General features: G+C 47.0%; 1 protein-coding gene across 2 annotated transcripts in view; it reads right to left on the bottom strand.

Moving 5' to 3' along the window:
• B3GNTL1 (UDP-GlcNAc:betaGal beta-1,3-N-acetylglucosaminyltransferase like 1) overlaps positions 1-21,333 on the bottom strand; it is a 258,592-nt gene that overhangs the window by 142,709 nt on the left and 94,550 nt on the right. For both annotated transcript variants that reach the window (XM_040331079.1, XM_040331078.1), the window contains one exon: positions 18,607-18,702. In XM_040331079.1, coding sequence (XP_040187013.1) covers positions 18,607-18,702 — 96 coding nt within the window. The remainder of the gene's footprint in view (positions 1-18,606; positions 18,703-21,333) is intronic.

A 21,333-nucleotide genomic window follows, 5' to 3' on the forward strand; every position in this document is an offset into this window, starting at 1 on the left:
CCCCCACACACACCGGGCCGCAGCGATCGGAAGCCTTCCCTTGTTAACGAGCGTTCGGCACATTTCCTCTTCACAAGATGAAAAAGCGATGCGGCTCATTTCTTCTGAAGAGCTGACACATCTCTGTTTGCCGATGGAAGAGAAGAGGGATCATGGCGGCTCTCATGGATGACTGAGCAGTCAGGAGGAGGATGTGTATAGATGGGGACTGGGAGCTTCCTCTTCTATTGTTGCTTCTGTCTTGGAGCTCACAGAGGAGGATCTTTATAGAGATTGGAGACTTGAAACACCTGTTCCCTTGGAAGTCAAGAAACAATAAGACAAGTTCCTTTTCAGGAGTGGGTGCAGAACAAAGTGAATCAATGGCGGTGTCCCTGCGTTCAAAAATCAATAGATACAATTTTACCCTCAGGAGACACGTTTTTCTGAGTTTGTTATAAAATTTTGCAAATGAATCATCTTTCTTCATAAATTTAGGCCAAAATTTATTCTGCTCCATTTCTTTGGTAGAAATAACCAAAACCAGTGTATATTATTATTTATTCTGTGTGAAAGTTCACAAACTAGTAGCATCGCTATGGGGGAGTGGGGGGTGCAGACCACCCCCGGGTGACACAATTGAGCAGGTTTGCCATCAGGGGGTGTTTATAGCTGCTGCTTGACAGCTGCGGTAGCTACTCGTAACCACCCACCTCTCCCCTCCACCAATCGCAGCTAGATCGCATCCTGGGGCATCCAATTGGTGGTACCAGTGAGAAGAGAGCTTGGCGTTGTCCCGGGACCAGAGTGGCTGGCAGGAGAGAGGCGCCAGGGAAAACATGAGGTGGGAGAGGAGCCAGAGGAGATATGATGCAGGAGAGATGTAGGAGGAAACATGAGGCGGGAGAGAGGTCGGAGTGGACATGAGGCGGGAGAGACGTAGGAGGAGACATGGGGCGGGAGAGACGTAGGAGGAGACATGAGGTGGGAGAGACGTAGGAGGAGACATGAGGTGGTAGAGACGTAGGAGACATGAGTTGGGAGAGACTTAGGAGGAGACATGAGTTGGGAGAGACGTAGGAGGAAACATGAGTTGGGAGAGACGTAGGAGGAGACATGAGGCAGGAGAGACGTAGGAGGAGACATGAGTTGGGAGAGACGTAGGAGGAGACATGAGGCAGGAGAGACGTAGGAGGAGACATGAGACAGGAGAGACGTAGGAGGAGACATGAGGCAGGAGAGACTTAGGAGGACATATGAGCCAGGAATGGAGCCGGAGGAGACATGAGGCAGGAATGGAGCCGGAGGAGACATGAGGTGGGAGAGGAGCCGTAAGAGACATGAGGCCCGAGGAGACATGAGGCAGGAGAGGAGCCAGAGGAGACATAAAGCGGGACGGGAGTCAGAGGAGATATGAGGTAAGAGAGAAGACAGAGGGTACATGAGGTGGGAGAGGAGCCGGAGGAGACATGAGGCCGGAATGGAACCTGGAGAAGACATGAGGCGGAAATGGAGCCGGAGGAGACATGAGGCCCGAGGAGACATGAGGCGGGAGAGGAGCCGGAGGAGACATGAGACGGGAGAGGAGCCGGAGGAGACATGAGGCGGGAGAGGTGCCAGAGGCTGCTGCCCGCCATCCTTGGGTAAGGGGGGGATCAGGTACCTCATGAGGGGGCAGGGGGCTCAGACTGGGGCTCTATGTACTGATATCTCCTACCATTCCATGGAGAAGTGAAAGTCTTTATATATATATATTGCTCTGTCCCCACTGAGGAGATATCCCCTCCTTTTCTGTTCATGTCACTGTATTATATGGGGAAAAAAAATCTTGAGGGGGCTGGGTGACACCATGTTTTACCGCACCAGGTGATGCCACTGCTACAAACTATGTGATATATATGAAAATTTATCAATCTTGATGTACTGGTGGCCTCAATTCTTGAGGCCCTAAAATGCCAAGACGGTACAAATACCCCCCCCCCCCCCCCCCCCAAATTATCCTATTTTGGAAAGCAGACGGTCCAAGGTATTTAGTAAGAGGCATGGCAAGCTTTTTGAACTTGAAATTTTTTGGAAAATTAAGAAATTCTATTTTAATATTTTCTTTTCACAATTTGCATCTGCTTTCCAGTTTTATTTTTCTCTACTTCATAACTCTAAAACAAGAAACAGAAGCTCTACTAACGGTGAAGTTTGCAGTATGAAAATTAAATAAACATGACATTCTTTATTAAAAAAAAAAAAAAAAAACACGGCAGGAAAAAAGAAAGGACGAGGCACTCGTACGCCTCCGTAAATCAGGCCAAAGTAATTTCCTATTTCCATTATGAACAGCAGCTCGTTTGGAGTGGAAGTTACGAAGTGCGACCATGCGGGGGAAGCGAGGGAGCACTTTCTCTTTTTTTCTTCTAAAGAGGACCTTGCACTAAAATACAAAGTCTGCTTATGTTGCAGCACCCCACGCTATTTATTAAATACGGCATTAAAAAACAAACATGAAATCTTAAAAAACACATTACGGTTGGCAATCTTGCCTGGCAACAGTGACATCACTAGGTCGTCCTTTGGATTCCCGAAAAAGCCTAGTATCCCAAAATCTACAAGAATGCAACCCAGCACAGTGCTGGAATGTCTTTCCTTTAGAATTTGGATCCGGAGCTTTTTCTAGATTCCTCTTTAAAGCTAAATTCCAGGAATTCAACAACTTAAAAGTGCAGGCACACTAGGAGTTGGGTTCAGTTCGGTGGATGTCACCTCCGGGACTTATCTATATTACTTATATGTGACAGGTTTATTGCACTCCCTGGAGAAGAGAGAAACACACACAGCAGCTATGCCCGCCCCTCCCTTCTGCTGCCCATACACAGAAGCCTTTGCATTTTGAGAATGAGTTCACATAATACAAAGGCTTCTGTGAATGGGCAGAAGGAAGGGGCGGGCATAGCAGTAGCAACGTCTCTTCTCTTGAAGGAACTTAGAGCACCGTGAGCAACATTGGAGCTCAGGAAGTTATATGATAACCCTCTCAGATGTCAAGAATATGCACCTCATTGGACAAAGTGATTCTACAGGCTGAAGTTTTTTTTATTTACTTTATACATTCTATGCATGAAGGTAATAAAACCTGTGTGCAGCATCCCCCCCCCCCCCAGTCCCCCAAATACTCACCCTTAACTGCATAGCGATCCAGCGATATGCACGAGTGTCTCAGTTTTCCTGGGAAATCTCCCTCCTTATTGGCTGAGACAATCATAGCCAGCGAGCCAATGAGGAGAGAGAGGGGGTGGGGCCGAGCTGCGGCTCTGTGACTGAATAGACATGCAGAGCAGCAGCTTGGGAGCATGCCTTGGGTGCCCCCATTGTACGCTGCTTGCTCTGGGGGCACTTGACAGGAGGGAGGGGCCAGGAGCGCCAGTGGGGGACCCGAGAAGAGGAGGATCGGGGCTTCTCTGCGCAAAACCACCATACAGAGCATCGAAGTATAACAAATTTGCTCTTTTTATTAAATTTTTTTATTATTTGTGCCTTTAATATCACTTTAACACATAGAGGTAGATTTTCTACAACAGGAAAATGCTAAATCTGGTGCAGCTGTGCTTGGTAGCCAATCAGCTTCTAACAGCTTGTTTAATTAGGCTTTGACAAAAAAACAAGTAAGTTACAAAGTTTTATTGAGTAAATAAGCCTCAAGGCTTTTTTCAGCGGGAATGCAGTTCCATGTATGTAATGGCAAGGGTTGCTGAGATATTCTGGAGGATCTATTGATGCTAGTTGCTGGGGGATCTATTGTCGCAGGAAGGGGTCTATAGTTGGGATGGTCTGTTGTTGCTGGTGGGGGATCTATTGCTGCTGGGGGGGTCTACTGTTAAGGAAGGTGTCTATTATTGTTGGGGGGAATGGTCTATAGTTGCTGGGGCAGGAGGTCTACTGTTGAGTGAGGGGTCTATTGTTGCTAGAAGATATATTTATGCTGGAGGGGGGTCTATTGTTGCTGAAGATATATAATGGGTGGTTGTTTCTTTTTTGGCATGTGAAGTCAGCCAACCCACATCCCTTAATTACAAAATGAATCACTCAAGATATTGCTTTCCTCTAAGTGGGACTTTTGAACGGGTCGCTGCTTCACCAAAGATCAAGTAGTGGTTATCAAAAGATATATATACAGTACAGACCAAAAGTTTGGACACCCCTTCTCATTCAAAGAGTTTTCTTTATTTTCATGACTATGAACATTGTAGATTCACACTGAAGGCATCAAAACTATGAATGTAACACATGTGGAATTATACATAACAAAAAAGTGTGAAACAACTGAAAATATATGTCATATTCTAGGTTCTTCAAAGTAGCCGCGGAGGTTCACCCAAAAGTGAACCTCCGCTTTTCGGAATCCCCCCCCTCCGGTGTCACATGTATAAAACAGGTATTTGCACCACTTCCTGATATAGACTCCCGCGGGAGTCCCGCCCCTCCGCTCAGCTCCCAGAATACAGCGGGGACCAGTGGGAACGGCGCAGCACGTCTCGCGCATGCACAGTATTGAACCGGGCAGTGAGGCCGCAGCGCTTCACTTCCCGATTCCCTCACCAAGGATGGCAGCGGGGGAAGCCGAGAGCCGAGCGGGCGACCTGGACAGGCTAGTGTCCATTTTTTAAAAGTCAGCAGCTGCTGAATTTGTAGCTGCTGGCTTTTAAAAAAACAATTTCAGGTGAACCTCTGCTTAAGTTTTGGTACTCGTGCAAATGCTCCAATACCTGCATCAGATACTTTCAGCTGTCGGTGAGATTCCCCCACTGACAGCTGAAATGTAAAAAAAAGCCATAAATTACCGGTTGTTAAGGATTGGGGCCGCACACCGATCCTCTTCTGCCTCCTCCTGCAGCACTGCCAGCTTCCCCTCCTCTTTCTCCCTCCGGCTGCACAGCAGAGGGTTTGGTCCTAGGACCTAGGACATTCACCCTTTTCATCTGCCGTCCGAGCCCCCCTGTGTGCCCCCCCCACAGCGCTTCTGGCTTCCCTCCTCTCCTCTACGGCCGGCAGCTGCTGCAAGCATACAGGGCGATGTTTCAGGATAGGAAGCGGCGAAAGGGGCTGGTAAATATGTAATTTACTGGCCCCTTCCTGAATGAATACAGTGAGCGATCAGTAACAATCACTCCTGTGTCCATTAATCACTGAAGCACAGCAGGAAGCCTCATAGCGTTTCCCATTCATTTATCTGTGCTGCAGAGAAAAAGACTGATAAATCTATGTCCTCAGTCACTTTTGGCCAGGGGTGCCTGCAAAATAGGCTGTATGGGGCCCGTGGTTTCTAACAGCAGCCCTGTATTGGAAGCTCTCAACAAGTTTATTCCCTTGTATGATGATTATTATTATTATACAGGAGTTATATAGCGCCAACATTTTACGCAGCGCTTTACAACTTGAGGGTAGACAGTACAAACCCAATAGACTTTAATACAGGAGGAATCGGAGGGCCCTGCTCCTCAGAGCTTACAATCTAAGAGGTATGGTGGAGATTGCCCAGACCTCCGTGCGCCGTTTTCATTTCCTGATGCTAATACATCTTCGTCTGACGGAGGCCGCTACATAAGTCCAGTCTTAGGAGACGATATATTAAGTAACTCTGCTATGGGCTGACCTCACGGCGGGCTGCAGGCTTTTACTGCGGATATTAATTTAAGTAAAACGCCTGTAAAAAGCATGGAGACGGGAAGGGAAGAAGGAAGTGTGGAAAATCGGAAACAAATGTCCAGGTGGGAGAAAAGTCACGTTTCACAATGAAGGATGGAAGTCAGATGTTAGTTGTGAGCGCAGGAGCTAAAAATATATAAAAAGAAAAAAGACACAACCTTGTTTATTAACCATTTGCCGACCACCGCCGCACGCGCTTTTACATTGGCAGAATGGCATGGACAGGCAAATGGGCGTACAGGTACGTCCCTTTAAATTTGCTGCCGTGTGGGCACACGCCCGCTGCCGCAAGCTTCGTGACTCGATGTCCACCGGTGTCATGGTCAGAGACTGCCGACATGATACAGTAGATGGTCAGAGACTGCAGACATGATACAGTAGATGGTCAGAGACTGCAGACATGATACAGGAGATGGTCAGAGACAGCAGACATGATACAGGAGATGGTCAGAGACAGCAGACATGATACAGGAGATGGTCAGAGACTGCAGACATGATGCAGGAGATGGTCAGAGACTGCAGACATGATGCAGGAGATGGTCAGAGACTGCAGACCTGATACAGGAGATGGTCAGAGACTGCAGACCTGATACAGGAGATGGTCAGAGACTGCAGACATGATACAGGAGATGGTCAGAGACTGCAGACATGATACAGGAGATGGTCAGAGACTGCAGACATGATACAGGAGATGGTCAGAGACTGCAGACATGATACAGGAGATGGTCAGAGACTGCAGACATGATACAGGAGATGGTCAGAGACTGCAGACATGATACAGGAGATGGTCAGAGACTGCAGACATGATACAGGAGAGGGTCAGAGACTGCAGACATGATACAGGAGATGGTCAGAGACTGCAGACATGATACAGGAGATGGTCAGAGACTGCAGACATGATAGAGGAGATGGTCAGAGACTGTCAGCATGCTGTAGGTAGGAGACTGTCAGAGACTTTAAACATGCTACAGGAGTCATTGGAGACTGGGGATATGCTTCAAGAGACTGTCTTAAACTGGAGAAATGTTACATGAGGCTGCTAGAAATCAGACTTAAACCAAGCATAAGAGAAACACAGATCAGTGTCTGCCGGGGCTCTGAGGGCCACACACAACGTGCCAAGGGACCTCTGGGCCACAGGTTGGGCACCAGGGACTTAAAGCTGAGGAGATTTTAGTGAATGGTTGTACTTTAATTGTAGGGACAGGTTCCCGGGGTAATGACAGAAAGTCACACCTACTAAGAAATCTACAGACAGACGTCAATCTGGTAAAAGGCAACACTCTGGACACATGTGCCCATTCCGGGTGACTGCCGCCTTTGTGTGTGCGCAGAAATGACAATGAAATATTTCAAACATCTCAGTGTTTTTACAGGTGACAGCGAAGTGTCATGGCTGCACAACCGGTAAGGCAAGGCCTCGGAATCCTGACAGGATTTCATCTAAGTCCGGAGAATGCAGGTAATCAGCTTCTTTATAAGATTTTACGTAAAGGTCACCTAATGGCAATGCTGGTGACGGGGACAATGGCCCTCTATGCGCGGCTTGTGTACAATACGCTCCGGAGTGATGGAAGTGTCACAACTTACCGGAATCCTTCCTACAGCTTCCTAATTCACAGAGTTTGACTTATTTTTTTATACAATCCAATGGTGGAAATAACAAGATGTGCGAAATGGAAAGAGCAAAACCTCTGATAGAACAAATAACCGTGAAGTGATAATGTTACAATGTTACCTTCAACACTGCTGGCCACACAAACATTCCGATACATTGTATACTTTGTATTCAGAAAGTCTGTAAATCAGTAAATAGGCATTTGTAAGAATCGGAATTTCAGCCCATCAGTTGCCCAATAAAGTGCAGCCTTAAAGGAGAACTTCACTTTCATGGAAAAAAAGTATCAAATATAAAAAATATATAATTTATACAAAGGCTACACAAGATATATATATATATATATATATATATATATATATATATATATTCGAATATAAGCCGAGGCACCGAATTTTACCACAAAAAAATGGGAAAACTTATTGACTCGAGTATAAGCCTAGGGTATCCATCTGCATGCCTCACTGTGTCCATGTGCATACCTCACTGTGCCCATGACTAGACTGAAGTTCAACATGGGAGTCTATGGAAGGGATACCCGGTTTGAAAAATTAGTGCTCCCTGCTCCAAAAAAAATTTGCTGAAAAACTCGGCTTATACTCGAGTATATACGGTACATAAATACACACACAGCATCTCACAAAAATTTGTACACCCCTCACATTTTTGTAAATCTTTTCTTGTATCTTTTCATGTGACAACACTGAAGAAATGACACTTTCCTACGATGTTGTGTAGTGAGTGTACAGCTTGTATAACAGTGTAAATTTGCCGTCCCCTCTAAATATCTCAACACACAGCCATTCATGTCTAAACCGCTGGCAACAAAAGTGAGGGCACCCCTAAGTGAAAATGTCCATATTGGGTCCAATTAGCCATTTTCCCTCCCCACCGGAGTTATGTAAATCGTTAGTGTTACAAGGTCTCAGGTGTGAATGGGGAGCAGGTGTGTTAAATTTGGTGTTATCGCTCTCACTCTCTCATACTGGTCACTGGAAGATCAACATGGCGCCTCATGGCAAAGAACTCTCTGAGGATCTGAAAAAAAAAAAAGAATTGCCGCTCTACATAAAGATGGTCTAGGTCATGGGTGTTCAACCTGTGGCCCTCCAGTTGTTGCTGAACTACAAGTCCCATCATGCCTCTGCATTTGGGTGTCATGCCTGTAATTGTCAGCCTTGCAAAGCCTCATGGGACTTGTAGTTCTGCAACTGAAGAGGTTGAGCAAGCCTGGCCTTGGCTATAAAGCCGCGTACACACGATCAGTCCATCCGATGAGAACGGTCTGATGGACCGTTTTCATCTGTTAACCACTTAAGCTAACTGATGGTCCGTCGCGCCTACACACCTATGGTTAAAAAAACGATGGTGTCAGAACGCGGTGACGTAAAATACAACGATGTGCTGAAAAAAACGAAATTCAACTTGATTCTGAGCATGCGTGGATTTTTAACCGATGGTCGTGCCTACTAACGATCGGTTTTGACCTATCGGTTAGGAATCCATCGGTTAAATTTAAAGCAAGTTGGCTTTTTTTTAACCGATGGTTAAATAACCTATGGGGCCCACACACGATCGGTTTTGACCGATGAAAACGGTCCATCAGACCGTTGTACTCTGTTTAACCTATCGTGTGTACGAGACCTTAGAAGATTGGCAAGACCCTGAAACTGATCTGCAGCACGGTGGCCAAGACCATCCAGCGGTATAACAGGACGGGTTCCCCTCAGAACAGGCCTCGCCATGGTCCACCAAAGAAGTTGAGGTCACATGCTCAGCGTCATATCCAGAGGTTGTCTTTGGGAAATAGACGTATGAGTGCTGCCAGCATTGCTGCAGAGGGTGAAGGGGTGGGGGGTCAACCGGTCTTAGAAACTTAGATGGGGGGGGGCACAACAAAAATCTGCGGGGGGGGGGGGGTAAAGCCCTCCCCAGCACCCCCCAAGATCCGGCCCTGCTGCCGATCCCTCCTACCAGCCACGATCTGCCTGATAGAGAAGCACAGACACCAAGCAATGATGGCACTGGGTCTACAATAAGGAAATGTGATGAACATGGTTTTATTTAAAATTTCAATAAGATAAAGAAAGATGGGAGGAACCAGGGAAAGCAATAAAAGTTCAGCTTTATATATCGATCAGATAAACAAGCAAAGCAGAAATCAGACTGGAAAAGTTTTGTCCTCCAGAGAATGTCAATTATAAAGTAGCCGGTCTTCATCTGAATAAACAAGAGGAAGCGATAAGAATGTTTTCTCAGTCTGACTTTAATAGGAAATCAATGGCCGCTCAAACAGCGAGATAACCTCTGTGTAACCCGATCATTACTTCACCCGACACTTATCACTAAATCTATCATGTAAAAAAAAATAAAAAAAATCCCCCCACAGCACAACGAGCATGAATGTGACCACATACAGTTTATGTTTCCTATTTTAGTCATCTTTAACCACTTCCATACCAGGGGGCCTATTCTGGCACTTCTCTCCCCCATGTACAAATCATCATTCTTTTGCTAGAACATTTTTTTTGATCACTTTTATTCCTATTACAAGGAATGTAAACATCCCTTGTAATAGGAATCAGTGTGACAGGTCCTCTTTATGGAGCGATACCGGGTCAATAAGACCCCACATCTCTCCTCCAGGCTGGAAAGCATGAGAGAGAAAAAAATTAATTACGATCTCATGCTTACTTGCCACAATCGCGGCTTTGTTTACGTCCGGGTACCCGGGCGTGACGTCATAATGTCGCGCCCGGGCCGCCGACGGTCATAGAGATGACTGGTGATCATCTGGTCACCAGAAATCTCTATGATCCTCATGCAACGCCGGCCGATTCATTCTCTGGGCCCCGATGGCACGGGAGAGCCCGGAGAAGCACTGGGCCCCGATGGCACGGGAGAGCCCGGAGAAGCACTGGGCCCCGATGGCACGGGAGAGCCCGGAGAAGCACTGGGCCCCGATGGGACGGGAGAGCCCGGAGAAGCACTGGATAGCGGTGGAGGGGGGGGGGTGTCCCCCCCCCCCCCCCTGTCGCCTATGAGAATGATCAAGTGGTGAAACTGCTACTATGATCGTTCTCATCGTGCGCAGAATCGCTGGCAGAAGAGAAGGATATCTGAATGATACCTCTAGCTGCCCCCATCATTCAGATATGACCCCACAAAGCCCAGGACGTCATATGACGTCCACCCGGGATGGGAGATCCCCTCTGTGAACGTCATATGACTATGGCTGGGTAATGAATTGGTTAAAGAGGAACTGCAGTCCGCTCACATCATTTATAATAAAATCATCTTTGCCATTCTGAAGCTTCCCTCCAACCACTTTGCATATGATTTTATATATACTGCGATTCTGTACTTGCCAAATATGCTGCAGAAATCTCCCTCCACTGAGTCTGGCGGCAGCCATTTTAACTGTGGGCAGGTGAAGCTGCTGCCTGTTCACTTCCTGGATTTACACAGACACCCCTCCAGCTCTGCAGCTCTCATTGGCCCTCTTACGACTCACCCCTCCCTTCCTAGCAAACTCTCAGGAGAGAGAAAGAGAGCTGTGCATGATATCATCAGCCTAGGCTAATGACCAGACAAGAAACAGGAAGTGGGCTGTATAAGGAAACAGGAAGTGGGCTGTATAAGGAAACAGGAAGTGGGCTGTATAAGGAAACAGGAAGTGGGCTGTATAAGGAAACAGGAAGTGGGCTGTATAAGGAAACAGGAAGTGGGCTGTATAAGGAAAAAGGAAGTGGGCTGTATAAGGAAACAGGAATTGGGCTGTATAAGGGATTTACTGGCAGAAAAAAAACACTTTTACGTCAACAGAATGGCACAGCTGGGCAAATGGGCATATATACACGTCCCCTTTAATTTGCCGGGCATGTGGTCCACCCTGTCGCGAGCTCCGTGACCGTGCCCCCACGGACTCAATGTCCGCTGGTGTCCCGCAATCGGGTCACAGAGCTGAAGAACGGGGAGATGTCACGGCAAGCCACGCCCCCTAACAGTTAGAATCACTTCCTAGGACACACTTAACCCCTTCAGGTTAACCCCTTCCCTGCCAGTGTCATTTACATAGTAACCAGTGCATTTTTATAGCACCGATCGATGTGTAAAAATTACAATGTTTCCCAAAATGGTGTCAAAATTGTCCGATGTGTCCGCCATAATGTCGCAGTCACAATAAAAATTGCGGATCGCCGCCATTACTAGTAAAAAAAAAATATTAATAAAAATGCCATAAAAATATCCCCTGTTTTGTAGACGCTATAACTTTTGTGCAAACCAGTCAATAAACGCTTATTGCGATTGTTTTTTTTTACCAAAAATTTGTAGAAGAATACGTATCGGCCTAAACTGGAGGGAAAAAAATGTTTTGTTTTTTTATATATATATTTTTGGGGGATATTTATTGTAGCAAAAAGTAAAAAATATTTCTTTCTTTTTTTCAAAATTGTCGCTCTATTTTTGTTTATAGCGCATAAAAATAAAAACCGCAGAGGTGATCAAATACCACCAAAAGAAAGCTCTATTTGTGGAAAAAAAATAAAAAAGGGACGTCAATTTTGTTTGGGAGCCACGTCGCACGACCGCGCAATCGTCAGTTAAAGCGACGCAGTGCCGAATCGCAAAAAGTGGCCCGGTCTTTGGCCGGCCAAATGGTCCAGGGGCTGAAGTGGTTAAAACAACAAGGGCAGAAGATTTAATAGATGGAAAGATGAAAAAAATTACGGAAGTTCCGCTTTAACTGTTGAAAAGAAAATAAATAAATCTTTTTGCAAATGTTCTCACGATAAAATGATACAATACTTTCCCCTTTAGAAGTGTCGGGGAGGAAGAAGCGGCGCCTACATTTTAATCAATTTTTCCCCCAGAAAAGCTCAAACCTTAGTAATTTCGCCCAAAAATGATGTGAATCTTCGTGGTTTTTGTGATTCACCAAAATGGAACCCTTAAAAAAAAAAATGTAACACTTGCACCAGTCACTAATATTTAACAAAAAAAGAAACACGACAATTGTTACCCGAGTGACGGATCCGGGAAGGAAAACAGAGCCAATTATCCGCACGTTAAAGGGGGTCAGTCATCATCCATACGCCAAAACCCCCCCCCCATCCCCCCATATATCCGCATAATAATCTGAGCGCTGACTGACGAGCCCGCTACAGATTCCATCGTGCCGGAGCGCCGGCCTCTTAGCACGGCAGTGGTTAAAACTGCTCACCGCTGGCATGGCTCCAGGCTAAGCAGAGATTGTTTTTGCCAAAATCTCCTCCAGCTCAGCGTTGGCACCATGCCCATCCGAGGAGACCTCTCTAACCCAACACCCCCCCCCCCCCCCCCGGGCCCGGGATGAGGATAACGAGAGAAAGCTGCAACTTTGGGGAGGTTGGGCAGCAAGAAGTGTGAGAGAGAAAAAGTCGATGAACCAGTTTGCAGGCCAGCAATAAAGTGGGCAGCGATTATGCCCTCGCCAGTGCGGAATTATAATATACTATAGGCGGCAGGAGATCAGCCTGGTTACATTGGCATGCGGCGCTGACACCCGGGAAGTTGTCAAGATCCAAACTCTGCATTACATGTCCTTCCAAGGAACAGAGACTATATTGTCAAAAGTATTGGGACGCCGGCCTTTACACGCACATGAGCTTTAATGGCCTCCCAGTCTTAGTCCGGAGGGTTCAATGTTGAGTTGGCCCCGCCCTTTGCAGCTATAACAGCTTCACCTCTTCTGGGAAGGCCGTCCACAAGGTTTAGGAGGGTGTCTATGGGAATGTTTGACCGTTCTTCCAGAAGAGCATTTGTGAGGTCAGGCACTGATGTTGGAGGAGAAGTCCTGGCTCGCAGTCTCTAATCTCTAATTTATCCCAAATGTGTTCTATCAGGTTGAGGTCAGGACTCTGTGCAGGCCAGTCATGTTCCTCTACCTCAAACCCGCTCATCCATGTCTTTATGGACCTTGCTTTGACAACTTGATACAAAGTTGCAGTCTAATCACTTGCAGGGGGGGGGGGGGGGGGGACTGAAGACACACTTCCTCCTGCCTGCAGCAGACTGATGACATCATCTCAGCCAAGGCAAAGTCACTGGACTGGAGATTGAGGACAGCTATTTACTGATAAAGGGAAAGGGAGGAGCTTATCAGGTGCATCAGAAATGTATTTATGTAGACTTCTGCAAAAAAGGTCCGTATTATTAAATACCAAATATACAGAATAATATAATAAATGTGTTTTCTGATGACAATTCTCATATGATGAAGTGATTACAGATCTTCCCCCTTGTAAATGATCACCACCTTTTCTGTACTGTATATTGGATGGTCCTCCTCCGGTGGGGGGAGGGGGAGGGGGGGCAGTGAAAGTTTGTTTTCATTCTGATGCTGTAAATTCCAGTAACAGTCACAGGAAATCCCGAGTGCTTCCGATTCTTACAGAGCGAAATACGCCATTCACTTTTATAGAAGATGGAGGGAAGTGCAGAGGATGGAGAGCCACCAACACCATCTATTTCTATAGAGCTAAAATCCATGATTGTGAAACGTTCTTCTGTCCGAATCTCATGTTTGCACTAGAAAACATTGCAGCCCTCATTTATATCACAGTCCCCCCTTCACATCACAGTCCCCCCTTTTACATCACAGTCCCCCCTTCACATCACAGTCCCCCCAGTACATCACACCCCCTTTTACATCACAGTCCCCCCAGTACATCACACCCCCTTTTACATCACAGCCCCCCCCCCCAGTACATCACAATCCCCCAGTACATCACACCTCCCCTTTACATCACAGTGCCCCCTGTACATTACCCCCCCCCCCCCTTTACATCACAATCCCCCCCTGTACATCACACACCCCCCCTTTACATCACAGTCCCCCCTGTACATCACACCTCCCCCTTTTACATCACAGTCCCCCCTGTACATCACACCCCCCCCTTTTACATCACAGTCCCCCCTGTACATCACACCCCCCCTTTTACATCACAGTCCCCCCAGTACATCACACCCCCCCTTTACATCACAGTCCCCCCAGTACATTACACCCCCCCCTTTACATCACAGCCCCCCCCTGTACATCACACACCCCCCCTTTACATCACAGTCCCCCCTGTACATCACACCTCCCCCTTTTACATCACAGTCCCCCCTGTACATCACACCCCCCCCCCTTTTACATCACAGTCCCCTCTGTACATCACACCCCCCCCTTTTACATCACAGTCCCCCCTGTACATCACAGTCCCCCTTTACATCACAGTCCCCCTGTACATCACAACCCCCCCTTTACATCACAGTCCCCCAGTACATCACAGTCCCCCCAGTACATCACACCCCCCTTTACATCACACCCCCCCCTTTTACATCACAGTCTCCCCTGTACATCACAGTCTCCCCTGTACATCACACCCCCCCCCCCACTTCACATCACAGTCCCCCCAGTACATCACCCCCCCCCCTTTACATCACACCCCCCTTTACATCACAGCCCTCATTTTTAAATCACAGTACCACCTGTACATCACACCCCCCCCCCCCTTTACATCACAGTCCCCAAGTACATTACAGTCCTCACTTACATCACAGTCCCCCTTTACATCACAGCCCTCATTTATATCACAGTCCCCCCTGTACATCACAACCCCCCCTTTACATCATAGTCCCCACTTACATCACTGTCCTCAGCCCCTCCCCTCTTCATATCACAACCCCCTCCTTAACATCACGGCTCCCCCTTTATACCAGTGACCACAGTCCCCCTTCACGAAACAGTCCCCCCTGTACATCACTGTCGTCAGCCCCTCCCCCCCCCCCAACTTAATCACAATCTCCTGCTAAACCACTTTCCGACAAATCTATAGCAGTTTTACTGCAACAGGGCGGCCGCACTGCGCAGGATCATGCATATATACGCGTGATACGGCACTTCTATGACCGCGCAATTGTCATTCAAAGAGTGACAGCGCTAAAAGCTGAAAATAAACCTGGGCAGGAAGGGGGTAACAGTGCCCAGTATTGAAGAGGTTAAATGACATTACATTCCTATAGGTTTTTCATATGGCTCCCTTTCCATCCAGCACATACATACATTCAGGATGAGGTAACCCCGACCCCGGCACAAGGGCTCCACTATTAATCCAAGACCGACCGGATAAAGGAAAAAATAAATAAAATCTGACATGGTCTGTCTACCGGCCATCCTGAAATCTCACTTCCATCAATCCTCAGCGTCTTAATGGGCCGATGGGTCCTAATAAACATTCTTCTTGCAGAGTGACGGGAACACATGCTCAGGTCTTTTTCCCGCTCAGTACAAGACTTACAAGCAGCAGCTTCAAAGGGCCGAAATCCGCAACGCAAAAGCTGCACCTGTCCATAACCTGGAACACTTAATCCGGGGGGCGCCCTTTAATGGGGGTGGCAGCGGCCGGGTTAGCGATCGGTAGGGTTGCATGTCCCGGGATCACAATGACTTTGGTGGAAAACGATGACAAATTTGTAAGAGAATTCAGTGCAGAAAATAATCTGTTTTACGAGCGCGTCAAAGAAAATGCCCATAAATTACACGTCGGCACAGAACATCTAAAGGAGGGATTTATATACTTACACAGTCAAGAAATATTACCGGCCACAAGCTTAACCACTTGAGGACCGGGCCTACACAGAATTTTTCAGACTCGTAGGTAGATTCAGGTAGAGTTAGGCCGACTTATCAGTAGATAAGCCGACCTAACTCAGAATCTACGCCGACCTATGTTTAAGTGTATGCTCAAACAGAGATACGCTTAAACATATCTAAGATACGATGGCTTGCGCCGTCCTATCTTAGGTTGCAATATTTTAGATGGCCGCTAGGTGGCGCTTCCATTGCGGTCGGCGTAGAATATGTAAATGAGGGGATACGCCGATTCACAAACGTACGCCCGGCCGACGCAGTACTTTTACGCCGTTTGCGTAAGAGATAGGCCGCGTAAAGTTAGAGCTAGGCCCTAGTGGAACAGTAATGTCAAGTATGGCCGCCGTTTCCGCCGCGAAATTCAAAATTTTTACGTTGTTTGCGTAAGTCGTCCGCGAATCGGGATTTACGTCGTTTACGTCCACGTCTAAATCAATAGGCCCATACGGCGTACTTAGCCGCAATGCACACTGGGAAATGTAGGCGCCCGGCGCATGCGCAGTAAAAGAAAAAACGGCAAAAACGTAAGGTCAAGCCTTATTAGCATTAAAGACGCCCCCTTTCCACACATTTGAATTCGGCGCCCTTACGCCCGCCCGCTTTAGGCTACGCCGCCGTAACATAGCAGGCAAGTACATTGAGAATCATGTACTTGCCTAGCTAACTTACGGCGGGGTAGCCTAAACACGCTAAGCTACGCCGCCGCAAGTTTAGGCACTTCTCTCTGAATCTACCTATCGGTGTTTACAAGTTAAAATCCTTTTTGTTTTTGCTATAAAATTACTTAGAAACCCCCAAACATTAAATATTTTTTTTCTAACACCCTAGAGAATAAAATGGCGGTCGCTGCAATACTTTCTGTCACACCGTATTTGTGCAGCGGTCTTACAAGCGCACATTTTTTTAAATAAAAAAAAATAAGACAACAGTAAAGTTAGCCCAATTTTTATATAGTGAAAGATGATGTTACGCCGAGTAAATTGATACCCAACATGTCACGCTTCAAAATAGCGCCCGCTCTTGGAATGGCGACAAACTTTTACCCTTAAAATCTCAATAGGCAACGTTTAAAAATTTCTACAAGTTACCAGTTTTGAGTTACAGGGAAGGTCTAGGGCTAGAATTGATCCTTTCACCGATCGCGGCGATACCTCACATGTGTGGTTTGAACACAGTTTTCATATGCGGGCGCTGCTCACGTATGCATTCGCTTCAGGACGGGCGCTTTCATTTTTTTTTCTTATTTATTTTACTTTTTATTTTTATTTTGACACTGTCCTTTTAAAAAAAACGTTTTGGGTCACTTTTAAGTTAAGACAATCTTTTTTTTTTTTTTTTTAAGTCAGTAGTTACAAATACTGCAACTGCTGACGTTTAAAATAAGGACACCTGTCCAGCGCACCCGCGATGTCGGCACCCAAAGCCGATCTGTCCCTCGGCTCTCGAGTTGAGGCGCCACCATCTTCAGTAAGGGAATCAGGAAGTAAAGCCTTGTGGCTTCACAGCCTGGTTCCCTACTGTGCATGCGCGACTCGTGCTGCGCGATCCCACTGGTCCCTGCTGTCTTCTGGGACCTGTATGTCTCCTAGAACAGTGTTTCTCAACTCCAGTCCTCAAGGCGCATCAACAGGTCTTGTTTTCAGGCTTTCCATTATTTTGCACAGGTGATTGTATCAGTTTCACTGCCTTAGTAATTACCACAGCAGTTTCATCTGAGGGAAATCCTGAAAACATGACCTGTTGGTGCGCCCTGAGGACCGGAGTTGAGAAACACTGTCCTAGAAGACAGCGGGGTGGGGGCAGAGGAGGCGCAGGACGTGAAGTAGATAGCCATGGGTGGCTCAAGTATCTATGCCCGGAAGCGGGAGCAAAATACCTATATCTGCCCCCCCTCCCCCCTAAAAGGTGCCAAATGTGACACCGAAGGGGGAGGATTCCGAAAAGCGGAAGTTTCATTTTTGGGTGGAACTCCACTTTAAATATGAGATTCCAAACATTGCTTGGAATTTTCAGCAAGGCTCCACCCCCGGTGCAGGCTACCTGCAAAAAAATACATACGGGGGGGGGGGGGGGGCAGTGGCCTGGTCTGGAAAGGGGGGGGGGGATCTTCCAGAGGTTAAGTGGTTAATAAAAAAGAGGAGGATCTGTAATCAACCAAAATTGGTATGTACAATAGATCATCGATCTTCCTATTGTGCCATTTAAAAATGAATCACATGCAGCTGGTAAAGAAAAAACAAAAAAACAAAAAAAATAATAAAAAAAACAACTCCAAAAAACTAAATAAAAAAACAATTAAAAAAAAATAAATAAAAAAACAATTTAAAAAAATAAATAGAAGAAACAACCCCAAAAAATAAATAATAATAAAAGAAAAACATAAAAAAGAAACACGTGGTGAGTTACGCAAAAAGGCCGGAACGTCTCTCTCCACAGAGGAAACAGCCGAAGGGATGAGCTATTTTAGATTTGACAGTTTTGCAATAGAGACGTGGCTGGGTGTGAGCTCAGAGGATCCGCTCATGAACTTGGCTGTGCGGCACGCTAAGGTGCGTGCGCATGGCCGGGGCTACAGAGCTGACGCTCAGACGAGGTTCCCGCAGCCCGAAGGACGACGAAACGCATTCAAACGCCTCACCTGTGTCTGAAGCTGCTCCGGAGTCAGGCTGTTGATCCATCGGGTGTATCGTTCTGTCGCCTCCTCCGGCTCCCGCCTCACCCGGCATCCAACGATCTAAAAGAGGACAATAAAGAGATATAAAATATAAAAAAACAAAAACAAAAACACCCCCCAGTGATACAAATATTTAAAAAGAAGAATTCCAGGTTTGGCAATTTTTACTGTAACGTTGGTCAAGCTTGGATCAATGGAACCAGAATGAACCCTCTGTAGCATGGGTCTTCAAACTACAGCCCTCCAGTTGTTCGGGAACTACAATTCCCATCATGCTTTGTTATGTCTGTGAATGTCAGAGTTTTACAATGCCTCATGGGATGTGTAGTTCCGCAACAGCTGGAGGGCCGTAGTTTGAGGATCCTTGCTCTGTAGTGTCGGCACCACCGTCATTATTCCTGGCCGGAGCGCTAATCTAATCTATAAATGGTTCGGATTCACTTTGTTTAATTTAAAGCCCACCTTTAGTCCAAAAAATAAAAATAAATTGCCACTGTTTTTTTTAAGTATTTTAACTTACTGGGCACTTTCACCCCCTTCCTGCCCAGGCCAATTTGAATGACAATTGCGCGGTCATGCTACACTGTACCCATATGACATTTTTATAATTTATAATTTTTTTCACACAAATAGAGCTTTTTTTTTTTTTTGGTGGTATTTAAATCACCACTTTGTTTTGTTTTTGTTTTTTTTTGCTAAACATACAAAAAAAAAACAAAGATTTTGAAGAAAAAAACAACAACATATTTTCATAGTTTGTTATAACATTTTGCAAACAGGTAATTTTTCTCCTTCACTGATGTGCACTAATAAGCTGCACTGAATGCCACCGATAGGTGACTCATAGGCAGCACTGGTGGGCATTGATAGGTGGCACTGATGGGCACTGCTTAGCAGTACTGATATGGACTGGTAGGTGGCACTGGTGAACACTGGTAGGTGGCACTGGTAGGTGGCACTGATGGGCACTGCTTAGCAGTACAGATATGGACTGGTAGGTGGCACTGATGAACACTTTGTAAAAGCAGTGACATCATCACTGTGCTGGAAATAGAATGTGTGGACAAGCAAGCCTCACCCACTACAGAATGCCTGCACAAAACTACAGGAGGGGGGCGGAGACAAGACCAGTCTCCCTGCACAAGGAGAGATAGCAGAGCGGTGGGAGGGGCCCAGCAGACTCCACCTACTACAGGCTGCCAGCACAAAACTACAGGAGGGGGTGGAGACAAGACCAGAAACCACCCACTACAGTCTGCCTGCAGAAACCTAGAGCGGGGGATGAGACAGGACTAGGGCTGTGGGAGGGGCCCAGACTCCACCCACTACAGAAAACTACAGGAGGGGGCGGAGACGAGACCAGTCACCCTGCATACAGAGAAAGAGCAGAGCAGTGGGAGGGGCCCAGCAGATTCCACCCACTACAGGCTGCCTGAAAAACTACAGGAGGGGGGTGGAGAGGAGACCAGTCACCTTGCACAGGGAGAGGGAGCAGAGCTGTGGGAGGGGCTCAGCAGACTCCACCCACTACAGGTTGCCTACAGAAAACTACAGGAGGGGGCGGAGACAAGACCAGAGCTGTAGGAGGGGTCCATCAGATTCCACCCACTACAGGCTGCCTGCAGAAAACTACAGGAGGGGCAGAGACAAGACAAGATCAGATCTGTGGGAGGGGCCTAGCAGACTCTACCCCAGAGATATGTAATTAGCGGACCTCCAGCTGTTGCAAAACTACAAGTTCCATCATGCCTCTGCCTCTGGGTGTCATGCTTGTGGCTGTCAGAGTCTTGCTATGCCTCATGGGACTTGTAGTTCAGCAACAGCTGGAGGTCCGCTAATTGCATATCCCTGCTCTACCCACTACAGGTTGCATATAGAAAACTACAGGAGGGGTCGGAGATGAGACCAGTCAACCTGCAGAATAAGAAAGAGCAGAGCTGTGGGAGGAACACAGCAGACTCCACCCACTACAGGCTGACAAGACCAGAGCTGTGGGCGAGGTCCAGCAGATTCCACCCCCTACAGGCTGCCTGCAGAAAACTACAGGAGGGACAGAGACAAGACCAGAGCAAAGCCGTGGGAGGGGCCCAGCAGACTCCACCCACTACAGGCTGCCTACAAAAAAACTACAGGGGGGCGGAGACAAGACCAGCCTCCCTGCTGAAGGAGAGAGAGCAGAGCTATGGGAGGGGCCCAATAGGCTCCACCCACTACAGGCTGCCTGCAGATAACTACAAGTGGGGGCAGAGACAAGACCAGTCCCCCTGCACAAGGAGAGAGTTCAGCAGTGGGCGGTCTTTATTACAGGAAGTCTCACACTGGATTACTGCACAGATCTGGAAGAAATTCACAAAGCTCACCGAGATCCAAGAAGAAGAACACATGAGGAATGGATTTAGAGAATATTTACTTTTTTTTTTTTTGGTGTTTTTTTTATTATAGTTACATCACTGCCATCAGCACAGCAACACTCAAAAACACATTTCTTCACAAGACGAAGACAGACTCATGACACACGGGAAATTACAAAAGTGTTGCAATAATATTTAAAAACGCTGACGCGGGTATGCGAGTTTACCCCGGGGAGGCGGTCAGAGTGTGCCGCTCAGCCACAGAAGTGGTCCTTGTCTTAGAGACGAATAACCTCCCGTTAGCCGATTGTTTTGGAGGGAAGGCAAGAGGAGCCGTTAC

Source organism: Rana temporaria, chromosome 12 (assembly GCF_905171775.1).
Source record: "Rana temporaria chromosome 12, aRanTem1.1, whole genome shotgun sequence".
Lineage (NCBI taxonomy): Eukaryota > Metazoa > Chordata > Amphibia > Anura > Ranidae > Rana > Rana temporaria.